Source organism: Manis javanica, chromosome 9, assembly GCF_040802235.1.
Source record: "Manis javanica isolate MJ-LG chromosome 9, MJ_LKY, whole genome shotgun sequence".
In the NCBI taxonomy this organism is placed as follows: Eukaryota; Metazoa; Chordata; class Mammalia; order Pholidota; family Manidae; genus Manis; species Manis javanica.
In genome coordinates, this window is record NC_133164.1 from 54,325,463 (window position 1) to 54,345,729 (window position 20,267).

The window sequence follows — 20,267 nt, forward strand, 5'->3', positions numbered from 1 at the left end:
AAATCAAAAATTAGTTATAAGCTGTAATAAGCATTATAAAATAACAAAGTGCTATTAAACAGTATAACAAAGAACCTAAGTTTAGATTGGTATGTCTGAGACAGCCTCTTAAAAAGTGACAGTTAAGCTTTAAGAAGGAATGGAGGGAAGATGACATAACAAATGTTCAGGCTCAAGGAAGAGCAGGTGCCAAACCCTAGAGGAAAGAGTAAGAGTGGATGGCAACTTGAAGAATTGAAAGAAGCCAGCTGGAATGCAGAAAACGAGGGAGAACGTGGCATAGTATGAAGCTAGAAGTAAGCAAAAGCAAAAATTACTTTAAAAGAAATGGGAAAGTTTTCAGGGGTTTTGGGCAAGTGAATGATCCAAATGTTTCAATTTTAAGAATTTCATTCTTACAATAAGAACATCAGAGAAAGGCTCAGAATGTATGCAGGAGGCTAGTATGGAAGCTACCTAGTACTGTAATAGAGAGTTGAATATGTTACTTCAGAGTTGTGGCAATAGAAATGGTAAAGATTAATTCAAGATATATTTTGAAGGTAAAAGGATATAGAGTGAGGAAAATGAAGATATCAAGAATGACTTTCAGGTTTCTGAAGTGAAGAACTAGAGTAAGAAATGGTTGTACTAAGATGATGATGATTAAAGGAAAAAGAAATTAGAGCAGTTAAGTAATGAAGAGTTAAGTTTATGATCTGTTGAAATTGAAAGGCCAATGAGAAGACAGATAACTTATCAGTCTAAAGCTACAGGTCAGTGATACGCATTCAGGAATTGGCAGCATCAAGACTGTACTTAAAGCAACATATGATTACTTATGGAAAAAAGTATTAAATGGGAAGAGGACTCAGAAATCCAAAGAAACAACACTGAGAGTCTGATTGAGGAAGTGATCTGAAAGAGGCTGAAGAGAAGTGGCCAGAAAGGTGGGAAGAACACAAGAAGGATATTAGTGAGAGAAAAAGACAATGAGTGTTTCAAGAAGGGAAAACAGGTCACCTTCGCCTAATAGCACTGTAAAGTCAAGTAAGATTTCCAGGTCAAACTGACTGGTAAGGAAGAAATGGTGGCAAAGAGGACATTTGAATATATGTGAGACTAGGAAAAAAAAAAAATCAACCTAGAACCTAAAATTCATTATACATAGTGCTTAAAAATAATGTAAACATGCTTTAAAAAACTTTTAATTTCTTTTAGTGCGAGTATTTTTACCATGATATATTCAACCCGAGCAACACAATGGCATGGCAACAACCTACTACCAGCATTCTAATATTGCAGCAGTTTCAATATTGCAGCACCAGAGCAAGTCATACTTTATAGTTTCATATTTTTAAACTTCCTAAACAAGAAATAAAATCTACTTTTTTTGCAATTCTGAAGCTAATTTTACAAAGACTGAATTATTAGGAAATTTAAAAATCATTTTCCTGGAAAGATCAAATTCATACAACTTTCAAAAGAAAAAACATGTTAAAATTAATGCATTTCATACTTGAATGTCTACTCATTCCAGTAATACCATCTGTGACAACTTTAACCAATTTTTTTCTCACTAAGGGATTACAGGTAAATGTTGATATGTTCTATGATAATTCCATTATCTGTATTAATATACAAATCAGTGAAGCCTGTCTTTTTCTAGCTTTTCAGCCACGGTAATATTATTTATAGGCATCAGCCTTACCTCTTACCAGCTTTGTAAGTAGTAAAGGAAATTTTGAATGGGAAAAGTGGCTTTTAACCTTAGCTCTGCTTTACTGCTATGTATGTAGAAAAAAAACTTAATTTACAATTATTGAGTTGGTTAAATGTCATAATAAATATTAAGTGACTTTAATCCCAACATTTTTAATCACTTCTGTGAACTGAAATACTAAGTTATGTACTATTCTTATTTCTGCTGGATATAAACCAAGCAAGTCCACTCTTAAAATTTATGTACTCATAGATCAAATCTTAGAACAATGACTTTACTAACCATCATTCTTTACGTTTAATAGTATTCTTCAGCTGGGATAGGTATGTAACGATAGTAAATACACACTTCTATGTTACACTCCTTTCCTAAACACCCCACACTAAAATGACAGAAAAGGAAGTTTTTTAAGATATAAAGACATAAGCCTACAAAATTTAAAGAACAGGTAAAAAGACAATAGCAACAAAAATTTGGAAGCTGGAAAGCAGATGGCTGAGTGACAAATAACTTAGCAAACACCAGAAAGTCAAATCTTTAGCAAACAGTAGAGGGCCAAGAACAAAGTCAATTTAAACTGTAAAATCCCCAAAAGACTCAGGAATTGGCTGTACCACATATACCTGAAGTGGAATATAAGGGGAAAGAGGGTGCTCCAAAAGGGAAAATTGTTTTAAAAAGTGTGCTTAAGTAACAAAGAGCCCCACAGATTCCAATGCCCTTCCTGAACTCCAACAAAAAAAACTGGAAATACAATGTCTAGAGAAGAGAAAACACAAGATCCCAGGACTGAGAGAATCAAGCATGGTAGTAGGCAGGAGAACATACTGAAAACAAGGTGACTGAGTGAAGAGATACATATGTGGAGATGCTAAGATTCTCCAAGACCTTTTACCCTACTTCCTTCCCACCTCCCCCAAGGCAGACAGGCCTTCACCTCTAGGGAGAAAAGCCTTCTATAAAGAATCTACCCAGCTAGGAGGAAAGACACAAAGATATTAACATCAAAAATCCTCCAACCAAATAGCCCAGCCAGGTTACCATATAGTAAAGCTATTTCACTGTAGATTTTCTAATCAGCATTTTACTCCCACTCTTACATAAAACCACCAACCATCTAAGGAAAGGTTATAATATGAAAGATGAAACCAAAGGAAATGATAACAAAGAAAACAAAAACTGGAAGAGACAGATCACATGAAGAAGACATCTTAAAAAAAAAAGGTCTAACATGTATATATTTAGACAACTAAGGAAAAGTACTATCCTTATTAGAACAGAATACTATTTAAAACAAGCAAAGACAAAAACAAAAGTTTTTGAAACTTAAATATATGAAAAATGAAAACTCAATAGAAATAGAGCAAAAAGAAATGGAAAATAAGAAAGAAAATATCATGAGAAAATCAGAAGACTGGTCAAGAAGGTCCATTATTCTAATAAGAGGAGTTTGAGAAAGGAAAAGGAGACAGAAAATGGAAAGAAATAATCAACAACCTTATTTCAGAAAAAGTCTCAGATTTAAAAGATGTTTCCAGACTGAAAGGGCACCAATACTGAGCACCATGGCTGGAAAGAGACCCAACACAAGGATCCATCATTGTAAAAATTCAGAACACTGAAAAGATACAATTGTAAAAGCTTTCAGAGATTTAAAGAATGAGAGGGGGGAAAAAAGGGGAAGGAAAAAAGGAAAACAAGAAAAAAAAAGGAAAAACAAAATATAAACACACAGGTCACATACAATATATGAGGCATCAGAATGGCTTCACACTTCTCAAAAACAATATGGATGCTAGAAAGCAATGGAGTAAAATTATAAAATAACACAATTTCCAATTTGGTACTCTTTACCTAACCAAAGAATCAAACAAGTGGCAAGGTAAACCAGAGCCATTTTAAAACATCTGGAAACCAAGAATGAACATGACATAAGCTACTGGAAAATGGATATCCAACTACAAGAGAAAGTAAAGGGAATCCCATAGTTAAGTGTTGTGTACCAAGTCTACAAGGTATTCAGTTCAGAATGAAGGTAACAGGGATATCAGAAAAACTTCCTTAGGAAGATAAAATTGGTAATACCTGGTATGTTTGAACATCTGAAGAGACATTTGATATAATATTAAGTAAACTAGAGAGGGTGTTGAAGTAAATAGAGAAAACTAAGGGGGTGGGGGATAGACAATGAGCTTCAGCCAGATAAACCTTACAGTAAAGCTAACAGGACAAAACTCACTGATAATTTCTTATCAGCTATTTAGTCTCCTACACTTAAGTGCAAGCAGACAGCCAAGAATTACCAGACCTCTGAGGACAGGCTCTATTACAAAAGTTAAAACCCAAAACATACAAAAATGGAAAGGAAACACACTATGTTGACAAATGAAAACTTGGAGAGGGGACACACTAACATTTTCATATGCTCAATAGTATAGAAAACATATACTTTATATATAGTAGTATACTGTAATATACTAGATAGCTGGGGTGGGGGTGAGAGGAGGGAGACAAGTGCCAGACATAGTCCAGGCCAGGAACAGTACTCATACTTTGTAAGACTACTGAGTAATCAACAGTGATGCAATCATAATATTAAGAGGATGGGGAACCAGCTGAGTAGGTAATGACAGCAAAGTTAAATCATTATTTTCTACACAGGAAGTTAATAAAGCCAATAACAAAAGCAAGGAGTGTTTCATTTAACACCCACTTATATAGGGCATATGTGTTAGACACAGTTCTAAGTGCTTTCCAAATTCATGTATTCTTATAACAACCATGAAGTAGGTACTATTACCCCCATTTTTAAAAATAAGCAAACAGACATAAAATGGTTAAGTAGCCCAATATTACATAAAACTAGTAAATGACTGAGGAATGATCAAACAATCAGTGTAATTCCAGAGTCCAGTTCCTAACCGTCTAGCTATGCTGCATATCCAGAAGCAATACAAGCATGTTATTTAGAGACCAGAAGATAATTATCATGATAATCATCTAAAAGAGGTGAAAGTGATTGCATCTGGGAAAGGGTAAATGGAAAGGAAGGGGCCAGGAAGCTTTCGTTTGAAAACCATGAACTCTTTTGACTCTTTAAATTGCTCATGTAAAACCTAAGTAAAAACTAAAACTTACAATTTAGTATTTTACAGTTAAAGTATTTTATCTGATGCTACCATCCTCCGAAGTAAGCAAAATGAGTATTATTCCTGTTTTATAGATAAGAAAACTCTCATTCCTCTTGAATAAATATTTGAGGGCCTACTATATGAGAGGCAATGCATTCAGTAGAGAGATATCAATCACCTCAAGAAATGATGAGGTAAAAGAACAAACAGCAAGTGTTTTTATTCATTTCTTTTCAATTCGTTGCATAAATTATATGACCCTGCATCCCTAAAATCATGCTTAAGTTGAGAGACAACATAAATTTCAAATCATGAGAGAAAAAGACGTGAAAGATTAGCTCATTAATTTGTTCAAAAATGCATAGTTCTTGCCCTTGAGGAACTCATCTTGTGGAGGAAGATAAGTAAACATAATTATAACTGAATGTGTGCAGTGCCTTAAATAGAGGGACACTAAAAAATGCCAAGGAAACACCATTCCCTGGGTGAAAACAATGCTTCAGAGAGAACATTTGAGCTGAGCCTTCAAGGGTGAACAGAAGTTTGACCAATTTCACATGAGGCTGTAATAATAATCACAAAGCACAAAAGACTCTATATCAGTGTGAAATACCTGTATGTATCCTGCATTGTAAAGGTAAGTTCATATTAAACTCTAAAATAAGACATTAAGACATAATAAGAATGATTTTTTTTAAATGAGATAATTTTAATGCCTGATCCATGTTTCATATCTTCAGTCTTTCCCAGTGGCCAACTGAAAGCACTTTCCACTTGTCTCATAAACATTATAATACTTAAAGTGTTAAAATATTACTTCAAAAGACAACTAAAAAATAACCACCTTTTATGTGCCCTACCACCAGAAAGTTTTGTTGACATGTTTTCTAAATCATAATATTGAAATTATATGTACCCCTTTCTCCCATAATAGTTCACCAAGACCAGAAGATGCAAGTGACACAGAAGCGAACATAGGAAGAAAATGTAAAAAGAATTTTTTTTATTATCATTTTTTTCTCTTGTAGGTATTCTCAAGTTCCCTTCCAAGGGCAAATTTAAGTTTAACAACATTTCTTTTTCCAAACTACAGTGATAAATAATCTATAGTAAGACACAAGAAAGAAAATAATATGCATGTTTATCCTTTCTGACCTTTACATGTATTTTAGGGGTGAAACATTTAGATTTTTCAGAATTTAAAGGACACCTCTGAAACACAAATTTTATAGTTTTGATTAACTTGGATGTTAACTAGCAAAGGCTTAAGCATGTAGTAAATTCAAAACAGGTATAATCAAGTTACTTTATACCAATATTTCATCACAGTTCTCAGTATCTCTTTTGTCCCTTTCATTCCAAACCTTTCTTCATAATTTCCCCCTAATTATTCCTCATCTCAGTTACTGTGTGGAAAAATTAATTTTGTACAAACATCTTAAACTGGGACTCTAGCCCTTCAGTTAAAAACCTAGTGGTAAGCAGCAACACTGACTTTTAATTGTCTGGAACAGCAAGTTGTGAAAAGCTCTATCACGCTCTAACCATGAGGAGGAAAAAAAGGAGAAAGTCAGGAGACTACAAATGGTAATTAACTAAAATCATGGCAGGTCAGAAATCAACACGTGGTTTTCATTTGTGTATATCACCTACCTTCTATTTCTCTGAATTTAGCATCCACGTTAGATACCTGTTCTTTATAGGGGCTTCATTTAGATCACCCCGTTTATATTTAGAAATCACTAATATCTGGGGTAAATAATTCTTTAAAATATAGGTGAATATTGGCATGATATGACAAAAACAAAGCTTTAACATTACTCTCTTAGGAGTAATGTTCCTAAGGTACATAGGAAACTACCTTAGGAGAGTTCTACCCTTTGAAGTCAATTTGAACACAATGATACAGACAGAATACATCTGATTAGATAACAAGACTTCAAATATATGACTTTTTAGAAAAATAATAAAAATCTTGAAGATTTTAAATTATTTCAATTAACCATGCCTTTTATCTTTTAAGCAACAGAAAAAAATCATGCAAACCTTACTGAACCATTTGGCCTTTGTTTTTTTTCTAAAATTGCAATTCTTTTGAAATATGCTCAATGTTCCCCAAGTGAAAACCACAAACATTAATTTAGAATGTAAATGTTACAACTGGTTTGATGAAACTTCAACCACAAGTCTACAACTGATAGTGAAGTGTTATATTTTAAGCTTATTCAAGGTTCCACAGTGAAAATGAAAAGCTTTTGTCATAATCCTGTATTACTTTGATCAAGGTTATTCAGAATGGCAAACGTGTGAGAACACTCCTTTCCTTTAAAAATCAACTTAGTTTAAAGCAATGTAAATTATGAGAAACTTCACAACTTTTCTAGCTAGTCAGTTCCAAAGACACAATTTGATTCAGTATGATTAGTAAATTATTTCCAGTCCGACTAAGAAAACATTGGTTTGATACTCTACTTTAGGTTTTACGGTTTTTTGTTTTTTTCATAAAGGAAGAAGGGGACAAGTGGAGTAGATTAGCAAGAGATTTTCATGCCTCTATAAATTCAACCCTCTAAGACTTTCTTTCTTTACTCTTGAAAATGGCTACCACCTTGATCTATGCAAAAGGAACAATGTACAGCATATGTGCAATTTTGACAGTGTATGCCCTCTTTCTGGACAAAATGCTTTCTAAAGTTTCCCATTCCTTTCAGTTCAGATAAAATGGCTATTAAGTAAGACACAGAAGTTGGTCGATTACAGTATGAGGGCAACCTATATAACTCAGATTAGGTAATCTCTCCTATAATGTCTGACTAGGAAAAGCAGGTGACATTATCTTTCACAGACTAAGCTCAAACAGAGCTGAAAAGGACTGTCCAGTCTGGTAAAGGAGAAACAAATGTGGGAAGCACAACCCCATGCCCCAAGAGATGATCATAAAAGATTTTAGTAGTTCAAAGAATTTACTTTTATATGGGTTAGCAAAAAATTAAATGTTTGTAATTAATCTTCTTTCTCCAAAGCATTTTGTAAATAACAAAAACCACTTGGTGCCCCTGAACCTATTCTTAATGCTGGGTAACTATTCTGTCAAATACTGTTTTCATGTTACTTATACCATATCCTATCCATTCAGAAACCATTCCATAACATTCCCACTCTGGGAAAGTTACCACAGAAATGCATTTTTATATACAAAAGTGAAAAAATACATAGTGTTTCAGACTAATTTTGTGCATATATTCAGCCACTGAACAGGTTAACCTTGAATCTGTTAAACATCTTCAGAAACATGGCATGGTCTTACCTCTCATCTTCGCCATCCACCAGGGGTGTCGTCAGCGGGAGCACCTTCAACGGGAAAAGAGAAGTAGAGGCTGCTAGGCTGCTGCTACTCCCATCTGAAACTGCTGACATTCCCCCACTGTCACCACTGATAGGCTGAGGTAAGCCAACTAAAGAGGGTTCCGCTGGGTGCCTGGCATCTTCGATTTGGCTTCCAAATGCCTGAGCTAATGATTGTACAGAGAACTGGGTGGAACTTTGTGGTATCTGTTGTGCCAAAGGCAAATTTATATTAGTTGCTAACAAGGGAGGTTGACTAACACTTTGAACCAAATTACTATTTTGAGTGGCAGGGGTTTGTGCTATATTCTGTGGTGGAACCAAGTTTGTTGGGGCAGAAGGCATTCCAGAAGGACCAGCTGAACTAACCTGATTGGTAACAGAAATACTACTAGCAGAAGGCAAAGGATTAACTGCAGGCAACTGCTGTGAAACAACTCCTTGAGCTACTGATTCTGCTCCTTGTGGCTGGGGAGGTACAGTTAACAATGTACTTTGGGGTGCCATGACCAATTGTTGAGGAAGGCTTGAAGCACTAGTTTGAACTCCCTGATGAATAATCACAGTTTGAGCAGGTGGAACTATCTGTGAAGATGGAGTAGCACCTTGCTGAATAACTGAAGGTGTGACTTGGGTAGAGGGCTGCTGCACTGCAGTAGGTATGTTTGATTGTTGACCAAAATTTGCAACTTGACTGTCACTAGGTACCGCTGATACTGCTGTTTGAGCCTGGCCAACAGGCTGGCCAGTTGCCCCTACAGGTTGTGCTTGGACAGCTGTGGGCTGCACTGGCAGCTGGATACTCTGTGGCTGAGCTATAGGAATCACCGTTGTTCCTGCTCCCACTCCTGCAGAACTGGGCTGTCCAGAGGACACTGCTGTTTGAAGAATTGGCAGCTGCTGTATGTACTCTGAAGGAGGATTCTGACTCACTGATTTGCCATGGACTGGGGCCATCTGTGTAGAAACAGTCGGTTGCTGTCCATAGTGTAACTGCTGGGGTGGTGTCCCTGGAAGGGGAGCTTGCACTGGAGGAGACATCTGAGAATATGGCAGCTGGGGTTGAGCCAAACTGGAAATGGAAGGCTGCTGACCTAAAGCTGAAGTTACACCAACCACATTAACAGGTGATGGCTGGATACCAGTTGCAGCATTGATAGTAGCTTGCAGAGGTACTGGTTGAAGACCTTGCTTTTGCTGATAGCTCAGTTCTTGAGATGGTAATTGTACTTGTGAGATCTGTGACTGAGAAATACTCTGTGGTATACTAACTGCTGACATACTCTGTGGACCAGTGCTACTGAAATCCATCTGCTGAAGGGCCACACCGTGAAGAGCCGGTGGCTGCTGCACCAACACAGCAGGGGCTCCCATCTCTCCACTTCCCACACTCTCTGTGTAGTGACTCAGTGTGCTGACACTACTGCTCACTGAACTCCCACTGGTGCTCTCCCTCTCAGAAGTCACTTCTGCTGGGTTTTGTTTTACAGTTTCCACTGCTTTATTTATCGCCACACCTTCTGCAGCAGGTACAACATTCTCTTTTTCATAGAACTCAGTGCAAGTCCATCTACCTTTTTTAAAGGGTTCAGAACTAGAATCTAACTTCACAACTCTGAACCTTGATGTGTTAACTGTGGGCTGTTGCTGCTGACTTGACACGGATCCCACAGACATTCCTGCAGCTGCATTAAGAACACTGTTAACAGCAGAGGAAGAAATAGTACCATTGCCCATGCCACTCAAGATACTCACATTAACACCGCTGCTAACTCCAGGCCCAACACTCACACTAGCAGCACTAGGAATATTGCTTGCGTGTATATTAGCATTACCAAGTATGCTGCTGGTCACATTAGGACTAAAACTACCCACAGCAGTAATGTTAATATTATTCATTGTATTAGTGCCAGTAACAGAATTTATACCTATACTGCCAGTAGTACTCGGGGCACTGACATTAGTCATTATAGATGCAGGTGAGCCACCCGATGATACAGCAGAAGATGATGCAGCTGGTGTACCACTGTCAGAGCTTCCAGTTGTATAGAGTTTTCTGGTTACTGGGCTTGAGGGTGGTGCTCCAGAAATGGATGTACTGGCCACAGCAGTATGGGATGTATGGTGGTGCCCGTGATGGAGGTGGTGCCCATGATGGATGTGATGGTGGTGATGGAGGTGGTGTGCATGAGCATTTCCATTGATCACAACATTCTGCTGTGGAAGGTGAGGCAAATGAGGCTGAGGAAGGTGGGGCTGGTTGGGAGAGACTGCCCCAGGTGTCTCAGCTTCCTGGAAGTTATTTAGCGTCTCTTCCGAAGAGCTACGTTCAGGCTCCCCTAAGTCAGTAGCCCTGGAGAGTGACACATCAAGGATCTCGGAAGAGGATAGATCTTCCGTGTGAGATTCATCCAGGTCATCATAGCTCTCAGTGTCCTCTGCTATACTGTTGTTAGAGCTGATGCTGGCAGAGACCTGGGCCGGCGTAACGCTAGTTATCTGGAAGCCACTTTTCTTTTTCATTTGAGTTCCGCCTGGCGCAAGAGGCTGTGCCTGCAGCTGAGCCTGCGAAAGAAGGTTTAGGCTTTGTGGAGGCGGAGGCTGTGGTCCCGACGTAGAAGATGCTGCGGGAGGTGGCTGCTGGAGCAGCGACGGAGGTGGAAAATCCTCAGAAGCTGTGGCATTACTGCCAATGCCGGTACCTGCTGCACTGAGAGCAGAGGCGCTGCCACCACCACTGCCCCTTCTGGGGAACACTGCCGGGTGCGCCATCTTCCTAGCACTAATATCTGCAGCGGCCGCGGCGGCGGCAGTAGACTCGGGCGGCTGGTGCATTGTTGGGTACCGGGGGCCGGAGGAGGCGAGTGCAATTTCCTTCTGCACCGTAATCTTTGTATTCAAGACGCCGGGGAGGAAAATGGGACCTGACGCTCCGCCCGGCGCGATTCCTCCTTCTCCTCCTAGTCCTCAGCAGAAGGCGCCGGCCGCTCCTGCCTTCGAGGGCGAGATTCGGGAAGGGAGGATGAACGAGGGTGAATAGGGCGGCCGGGAACCCGAAGAGGGGACCCCTTCAATCCTTCACCATTCACTTTCCCCTCTAGTCTCACACCCCCCTTTATACTCCTCTTCACGTGGGGTGCGGGGCAGGAGGGAGGGGGGAGCGGGAGCGGAGAGAGCAAGGACGGGGGAAGGTAAGAAGAGCGGGTGGGAAAACCGAGAAATGCCCACCTTCTCCGGACAACTCAGCGCCCACCTCAACCCCTCCTCGGTCGCTGCAAAACCCTCTTGGTCGCTCTGCACGAAGCCAGTGCCGAGAGCGTCGCCTTCCCCTCGCCGCCGCCGCCGCCGGCGAACCCCGAGCTCAGGGTCGCTCGAACCTCCCTTCCCGGCCCCGCGGTCCCCGCTCCGCCCTCTCCCCACCTCCCGCGGACCCTTTCAAACCCCCTGGGCTCGCGGCGGCTGCTCCGTGCGGAAACGCGGGCCGCGGCTGGGGCCGGGGCGGCGAGGCTCGGAGCCGGGCGGCGGCGGGGCGCCCAGTACGGTGAGCCCAGCAACGAGGCGCGGGCGGGCGCGCAGAGACGCCGGGTCCTCGCGGAGCACGGCCGGGGCGCGGCGGCGGTGGCGGCGGGAGCCCAGGGACCGCTCCATCACTGGCAGCCATGGAGCCCGAGCATTTTCCTCCCTCGGGGCAGGCGCCTCGGCTCGGCACACGTCCCCGGGGAGGAAGGGGCCGGCGCCCGAGCCTCCCCGGAGGGCGGCGGGACGCGCGCTCAGCGCGGAGGGGTGCGAGCCGCGCTGGTCCTCCTCCTCCACAGCCGGCTCGTCTTCCCCGGCTGCTCCCGCGGCCCGGACGGGAGGGGGCCGCAGGCGGCGGCGGCTTCTTTCTCGGCGGCGTTGGTGGCCAGACGGGCTGGTGCAGCGACTGCAGCCGACGCCGTTCAAAGGAACGAGAGGTGGGGTTGGTCGGTGTCGGCAAATGGGGCGGGTGAGCGGGTGGGTGACGAGGGAGGGCGGCGGGCGGGGAGGGGGCTGTGGTGGTTGTTACTAGTGCTCTTCTCCGATTCTCCCGTATCCCCCAGTCTCTCGCGGCATCGGGAGAGGCGGGACCAACGCCCGAGCTCAGGAGGAGGAGGAGGGGCTACCGCCGGCGAGAGGAGGAGGAGGAGGCGGAGGCGGTGGCGGCTGGGGGGAGGGGACACGCCGAACAGCAGGAGGGAAGATGGCGTCTGCGCGTGCGCCCAGGCGCCGCAGACATAAAGCCCGGTCTGGCCGAGAAGGAGGCGCCCGGTCTGGCCGAGAAGGAGGCGAGCGCGAGGTCTCCCGACGGAAATTGCCGAAGGCTGGCGGAGGCGCGCCGAGGTGGTGGGGTGGGGAATTTCGGCCGCGGGAGCAAATACGATCGGCCTGTAAGATTCCGCCTGGGTGGGGGTGGGGCAGGGTGCGGGGCGCGTGCAGGTTAGGTGTGTCCGCTCTTTTCTCGTTGGCGGCCGACGCGCGCGCAGGCGGCAGGCGAGGGGGCTCGGCGGAGAGCGACCCGCTGAGGCTGCTGGAGCGTCAGGTCTAGGGTGTGCGCGCTCTGGGTGGTGGTCCCCCGCCTGCCGAATGGCTAATGAGGCTTTCTCTGCAGCAACAGCATCACGAGTTTCAGTTCCCAGGAGCCCGCCACCACGACATGAGTCAGGCTTTCTTGGGCGCGTGGCAGAGCCCTCCTCCCCCTCGCACACCTGGGCTCGCCCCCGGCCCGCGCCGCCCTCGCTCCCTCTGCGGATGCCCCTAGCGCCGAGCCTCGCAGTCCACCGAGGCCGGGTGGATCCTCAAGTCAGGTTCTGCCTTTTGTGCAGTGTAGTTGTGGCTGCCAAGCGGTCCGCTCTCCCTTCGACCGGCAGGGACGAGGCAGCCGGGCAGATGCGGCGGCTGTATACAGTTAATTGCCTTTAGGCTCCTCCGGGGTAGGCTCTTCTCTAGACAAAGAGTGCTTGCAATCCATTCTTACCTGCGGGGAAGCAGCTGCCCCGCCCAGTAAGCTAACAGACTTCAACAGGTGGAGCTTATCTCCACCAAGGACGACTTTTCGTTTAACTGTCCAGGCTGTAGCTCCCATTGGTTGAACTTAAAAGACAAGTGGCCTAGTCATGGAGGGACACGAGTGCCGTGATAAAGATTGCCTTTAGGGTTAGAAAAGAAAAAAGTATCTGCAGTTTCAGTTTAAAAAAAAAAAACCTGCATGGGTCTGAGCATAGTTCTACATTAACAGTGTTGAGGTTTCAATGGAGGCAATTTACTGGGAGTTACTTCCTTGGCATTACACGTTAAAATAGTCTAGCTCTAACCATTTTTTAGTACTAAGCGAGAAAGTACTTCTCGCCCAGAAATGAAAAACAAAGTAATATGGAAAAACCTTGGAAATTTTTTTTGTTTTTTTTTTTAACGTAGGTTGCTGGGGAACTAAATGCTTATGGTTAGACTAGGAAATTTCAGACTTGGAGATTTACAATCCTTTTTCAGGAGCTTGTTGAAGCTTCAAGAGCTGTAGTCTTTTGCAGTTTTGATAGGCATCTCATTGTCAGTGCAACATGTTACGTTTAAGTTTCTCTAAGCTTCTTCCCGCATTCCATCCTTCAAAAAAGTTAAGAATGTCACCATTCTCTTACATTACTGAATAGAAATGCACCCTCAACACCCCATGTATGTATCCTGTATCAAAGCTTTGGTAAGTTGCCTTTTCCATGGTCCCACTAAACTCAAAAGGCAGGATTTTTACTTTAAATTACTGATGTGGAGCTCTGTGCTAGTACAAAGTAGGTGCTCACAAATACTGAAAAGCAATGCAGTAATAAAAATAAAATACATTTCAAAAGACTACTTGTTTTATGATATTCATGTAATACATGAATGATTGTTTTTATTTAACTGTGGCCACTTGTGTATTTTATAAAATGATAATTTAATACCCAGTTTCTGTTGCAAATGATATGACCGGACAATGGCTGTCATCCGTTTTTGAAATGTAAATCTGACATGTTTTTTTCAATACTTTTTAAATGAAAATAGAAACTATCCTAATCAATTCAAACTGCAATGGAATATAGATGGACAAAATGCCTTTCTTTGGACTACAGTGGGAAAGAAAATGCCCTTGATCCCTCAAAATGTTGCCTTAGGACGAAGTTTTAAATTACCCCCAACAATTCAGCACCTCTTGGGCTACCTAAATACCCACTATGATTGTTCTGATAGGTTAGAAGCAGAAGAAATACACATAATAATTGTCTTGCTAAGCGGTTTCAGCCCCGGACAAGTTCACTATGGATTCAGTGTGACCAAAGAAATGACCGTAGAACGTTCTTGGGGTGAAAGGGTTATACCCAACTTTATTTCCACGGTGGCAGGTCAATCACTAGAATCCTGTCCACTCAGAGTGATTCAGCCTGCGAGGCACTCTACCCGCACAGCCGTCTCAGTCTCCATCCTCTGCACTGCTACCACTCCAGCCTCTGCTCTGCTCTCCTGCAGCGTTCCAGCTGTGCCACCGTGTCGCCCAGAGCACTGGGTGTAGCTTTTTATATAGAGTCAATAACGACGCATTGCCCACCCATGTGTAGTGAGTCAGCTGACCAGGGCCAGGTAAGAATCCTGGCCATAGAAACCTTCACTTTATCCACAATAATGTTTTACCCAAACTTGACAGAATGAGTGGTTGAGATAATCTTTATGAAGATAAAATGAAAATTCCTATGGCCAGGATTCTCACTTGGCCCTGATCAGCTGACTCACTACACATGGGTGGGCAATGCGTCGTTATTGACTCTATATAAAGAACCCTGCCCAGTGCTCTGCACGACATGGTGGCACAGCTGCAAGGCTGCAGGAGAGCAAAGCAGAGGACAGACGTCCAGAAGACAACTGTGCGGGTAGAGAAGCCCAGAGGCAGAGACCGGCTTGCTGCGTGCAGACTCGCTTTGAGTGAACGGGATTTTAGTGATTGATCTGCCACGGTGGAAATAAAGTTGGGTAGAACCCTTTCACCCCAAGAACGTTCTACTGTCATTTCTTTGGTCACAGTGGATCCATAGTGAACTTGCCTGGGGCTGAAACCCATTGGCAAGACACCTTATAAAAGCAGAACTTGTTTTAATAACCAATAGTAAGGGGTATTGTTTTTGGCAGTTTTAATATTGGGGGCTGGGCATATTACTTCCTTTAAAAGAAAGTTATTTTAAAAAAACTTTTCCAGGATAACATAAGACATAAGGAAATATGGTCTTTTCAAATTATTTCATTTTTGTCTCCCATATTCCAAATTCCTGGTAAGGCTGCACCAAGTCCCACCAAGACATAAAGAGCAACTCTGCGGTTATGGAAACCTGAGCTTGAAAGACGTTTGTGTGTTTCTGTGTGTGTGAGAGAAGCTTCCTTTCCCCCTCTGCCTCTCCCTCAATACCAACATTTCTATCACCTGTGTGTATGTCCCCACCTCCTCTCAATCTCTCTCCATGCCAACATTTCTATCACCAGTAAAACATGAATACAAGTACATCACAATAAGCAGAAGCACTTCAACAACCAGGTGTTGTTACCATGTTATCACTTTTTAATAAACAAAAGTGAGTTTTTTACATTAATATTAAATGCCTACTCCTATGTGTAATGATGTCATTAAGTCCTTTAAACCCTGTACTTAGCTTTATCGTTTGCCAGTTTTTCAAAAGGCAAAGGATAAAGATAATAGGCATATCTGAATTACTCTACTGACTAGAAGATTTGTCTGTAGCACAGTGTTCACTTAAATTCAGTTATTGAGACATTGCATACCAGCATGTATATTTGTCTGTTTGGTGTTTTCTCTACCACAAAATAGAAAATTTGCTGAACATTATAGCACAGTTTACCTATTTGTAAGAACTGTGAAATAGGTCAGTATTTAAAACCAGGTAGTTTTCCAAGAGCATGCCCTCTAAGAGCAGGAAGGAAATACTTTCACACTCAGAATGGCTGTGAGTGACCAAGATATTAAAGCGAAATGTATGCAGAAAATACACCACTGCTCCACTCCAGTAATTATTCTGGCTTACCAGTGCTTTGGTCATGCAATATTACTTACCTGTAACTTCTAAAAGTCATCTGGAAAAGTCCATTTTAAACATGAGTTATAAACATGACAAAATCACATTTTTACATATGAAGAAACTTATATGCATGAGGTTGTTGCCACATGTTCATAAATCAGTTTGTGCTCTAGAAAAAATTTTAAGTGAGACCAGAAGTAGTATGTGCAATTTTTTGTAAGTAGCACAAAATGATTATTTTGAAACTTTTCATTCAAATTTCAGTGAGTATAGTAATAACTGATTACTTTTTGCAGAATTTGTTCAAGTTTCTCAATATAAGTATATGTCTGGCCAGCTAAACAATTTTATATCCTCATAGGAGAGAGACTTACAAAACAAAAATACAGAAATTTGAATATGTGGTTCCGAGAGCACACTGATATGCATTAACTCATTTAATTCTACCCTTTGGGGAGGCATTATGCCCATTCTAGAAGTGACCACAGAGAGGTTAAATAACTTGACCAAGGTTTATGCCTAAATCTGGGTACTCAGATCCTCTCAATTTCAGATTCCATGCCCTCTGTGTTGAGGGATTTGCTGAAAAGCCAGTCTGAACTCTAGGGACTAATATTTTTCAAAACTCTCTTGGAAATTAATGCTTTTAATCAATGCTTAATGCTTCTGAATACTAAGAAGGATGTGCTGCACACACACTAATTGCATACAGTGTTTTTTCTACATGAAGGGGATAAAAGACTTTTTCCCTGTTTAAACCAATGTAACCGTTACAGATTCTTCTACAATCTTTTCTGACTTATGAATGTGTTAATTTGGAGAATTTTCTCACAACCTAAAAAAACTCATTTCTAACTTCTGCTATAGAACTGTGAAATGACATTGAAAAAAGAAATAATTTGTTAATTTAGATTTTTTTTTGTCTATAATCAAATAGCACTCCAAATCTCCCCAGACCATAGTTGATATTTTTAATGCCTACTCTATACTACACATTGTTCAAAATACTGTAAGTGTTTTATCTTACTTAATCCTCACAACCATATAAATAGGAACTATAATTCCCTTTTGCAAGTGAGAGAAGTAAGGTGCAGAGAGGTTGAGGTCTTACAACTTGGCAAGTAGTGGAACTAAGGTGCAGATCTCTACAGCATAACCACTCCTTCACAGCTGCGTCCAAGACATACTGTTAAATCAGACTCCTGCCAATTCTGGCTCCCAAGTTAGATTTCTACGGCATACTCATGTTTTAACTTTTCTAAATAGGTGTATCCAAAGAATCTAGGAGCACCATTTTCTACTGATGCAGAGGCAATCTAAAAAAGAATATACATTTTTGAGACTCCAGTGGCCACCTAAGAATTGAACATAAATGAAGAAAACAATGATTTGGTAAGTTGGATTATCCTTCACTGATCAGAAGCAGATGCTGAATGCTTGAAGAAAGGCATTAATCACACATAATTAAGGAACGCTGTCTATATAGAACAAGATAAATGTTTTCCCATTTTAGCATTTAGCCTTTGTTGAACGTGAGCACCTGTAGAATAGAGGCAGTAATAACCTAGTCTTTCCAACGTGTTCTAAGGACCAATTTGTATTTGTACATCTTTTTGAATATTTAAATATGGAAATAAACACATTTATCATATTTGTATCATAATTCTAATAAGACCTCTGTCCTTCCATCATACATGTACCAAAACCAAGTCAGAGAATACAAAGAAATCATAGCAGCCAGTATTCTTTGTATTTAAAGATTAGGTTCGCAAACAATATATTTCAAGTCTCAAAGCTCAAAGGGAAAGAAATACCTCCTGGAAGTCATTCCTTACTGTGAAATTTTCCTTTGGTCATTTTCTCCCTCTGTCCTGACTTATCTTTGAGGAGAAGAAAGTTGATAAGATAGTTTTTATTAACTTATACTTAAATTTTAAATTGTCTTTTCAGTTAATTTCACTGTGGAAGAAAAACAGGAAATCATTAGTCTTAAAGGCCAAAATCTTTTATAATTTTAATAGTTTTAAAAAAGAAAAGAGAATCTTAGATGCAAGCTAACTTGGAATCAGAAGCACAGGGTAACATTCTCTTAATAGTATGATCACAAAATATTAAAGGCAACAGTACTATTTACATATGGAATGAATGATAAAAATTAGGAAGATTAGAAAGGAAATATTGGCATATCAAACAGAAGCATGAGGTGGAATTTAAGAGGAAAAAGCCCAAGAAAACTGTCAAATTCAAGAAAATTAAATAATGTAATTGACTCAGTCTCTTTACTGAGTTAAATATAGTTAATTGCAAAGATGCCAACAAAGCTTTCCTTCAAAAACTGGAAGAGAAGGTCCAGGTGCTTTCTTGCCCCAATTATTTATAGACAGAAATGGGATCACATGAGAATGCCAACTCAGTGGCTTAACTTTGAGGTTTGAGAGAGTTTCTTAGCACCCTTCTTATTCAAGTCATAATTGACATACAAAAATGGCTTTAAATTACATATATATCAATACATATTTTGAATAAAATGGGGTAATACCGTGTTACCCAATGTTGATCCCTAATTACTTGATAAATAAGAACATAAGTTTTGAAAGGAATACTTCCAATGAAAAGCATCTTAAGAAAGGAGCTAAATTTATTCTGAGAAGCATATAATAGCAACTCAAAAAGTACTTGTAAAAAGTTTCTTAAATCCCACACTATGTAATAATATTGTCAACATAATTTATCACATGAACTTTACTACTGGAGTTTTCTCACAAGATGTTTCTAAAGAACAGTAAGTTCAGAAATTATGACATTAGGAAACAAGCTTATTATTAAAATTGTGGTCAAGGGCATCCAGCAATCCAGCAGCATTAAATTTCTTCTGTTCTTTATTTGACCTGTGGAAAATTCTCCTTGCCCCATAACAACTTGCTGACTTATTTTTTCATGGAACATCATGCCCAAAGCATTTTTTTTTTTTTGTAAGAAGCAAAGTTCAGTGAAAATGGTAAGAAGATACAAGTTAATCTGTATCTCCTTTTCTGATAGTTTTGCATTTGTTTAGGGAACAGGGTATTATGTTAAGTCCTTATTAGAGCTAGTATTCTTAGCCTTTGTGAATCTGGAAGTGCATTCCTTCCATCCTGCCTTAAAGGTATGAAAAATTCATGTGCTTTTTCCAGTCAGATGAGCTCCAGAACTATTCTCTAAGAAACTAACTTGGCATGACTAGTCACAGAGCTCATACAAGGCCTAGGATAAATAGAGTAATTTCATATAAAGTGATATATTTTTTTAAAGTTTAACTTAGTTAATATGTCTAAAAAATTTACTAGTTGTCTATTGGTCAAAGCTCCATTTTGAAGTATTAATATCAATGAGGGTTCTGCTATTCTTTTTTCATTTCTCCCCACATGAAACATGTTTTTCCCTTTTATTTATGTTGTGAAGGGTAACAGAGCATGCCATCCTAAAATATGCCACTTCAGTATGTTGATATTTTAAGCTGTTGGCACTTAGAAAACAACAAATGGAGAAAGAGGCTTTCCCTCACCTACCTTTATTTGCCCAAAGATAGATCCTCCAAAAGGAGCTCAGTTGTCATATATATCCCTTCCCTGGAAATTTTATCAACCAGGGAAAATGGACGATTGTCAGAGAGAGACACCACACTCAGACTTCATGACAAACTATCGTAGCTCCTGTGTAGTCTTCTAAGGGCCCATTTATCTTTCCTGAAAATCATTTACTCTCCCCTTAGGAGCCTAAGATGGAATTTAATTCTGAATTCTAAGCTACCCCAGACAGTTGCTCATTTGTCCTGGGTCTCTCCATGTATACACAAGCTATACATGTTAATAAGCTTGTGTTTTTTTGTTAATATGTGTTTTATTACAGGGGTCTCGGCCAAGTATTCATATGGTAAAGGAAAATTATTTTTCCCCTATAATTGTCAGTATAATAAAAACCACCTTCTGTTATGTAACTTAGAATAAAAAGTAAAGAAGCTACTTTCCTGATTATTATAGATAG

At 40.7% G+C, this 20,267-nt stretch overlaps 2 protein-coding genes across 22 annotated transcripts in view; one reads left to right on the top strand and one right to left on the bottom strand.

Moving 5' to 3' along the window:
- The window catches only part of TSC22D1 (TSC22 domain family member 1), a 159,532-nt gene extending 147,987 nt beyond the window's left edge, over positions 1-11,545 (bottom strand). For 7 of the 18 annotated variants that reach the window (XR_012121070.1, XR_001853593.3, XR_001853594.3 and 4 more), the window contains exon 1: positions 8,141-11,411. Coding sequence is in view for 8 of the 18 variants with exons in the window: in XM_073212589.1 (XP_073068690.1) it covers positions 8,141-11,013 (2,873 nt within the window). In the remaining 10 variants the exon portion in view is untranslated. Of the gene's footprint in view, positions 1-8,140 lie in introns of all 18 variants that reach the window. The other 11 variants (XR_012121071.1, XR_005056925.2, XR_005056926.2 and 8 more) reach the window with 5 other exon arrangements.
- LOC108399208 (uncharacterized) overlaps positions 11,277-20,267 on the top strand; it is a 79,341-nt gene continuing 70,350 nt past the window's right edge. For all 4 annotated transcript variants that reach the window (XM_073212596.1, XM_073212595.1, XM_073212597.1 and 1 more), the window contains exons 1-3: positions 11,277-12,131; positions 12,258-12,584; positions 17,511-17,636. In XM_073212596.1, coding sequence (XP_073068697.1) covers positions 11,399-12,131; positions 12,258-12,584; positions 17,511-17,548 — 1,098 coding nt within the window. In that variant the 5' untranslated portion in view covers positions 11,277-11,398 and the 3' untranslated portion in view covers positions 17,549-17,636. The remainder of the gene's footprint in view (positions 12,132-12,257; positions 12,585-17,510; positions 17,637-20,267) is intronic.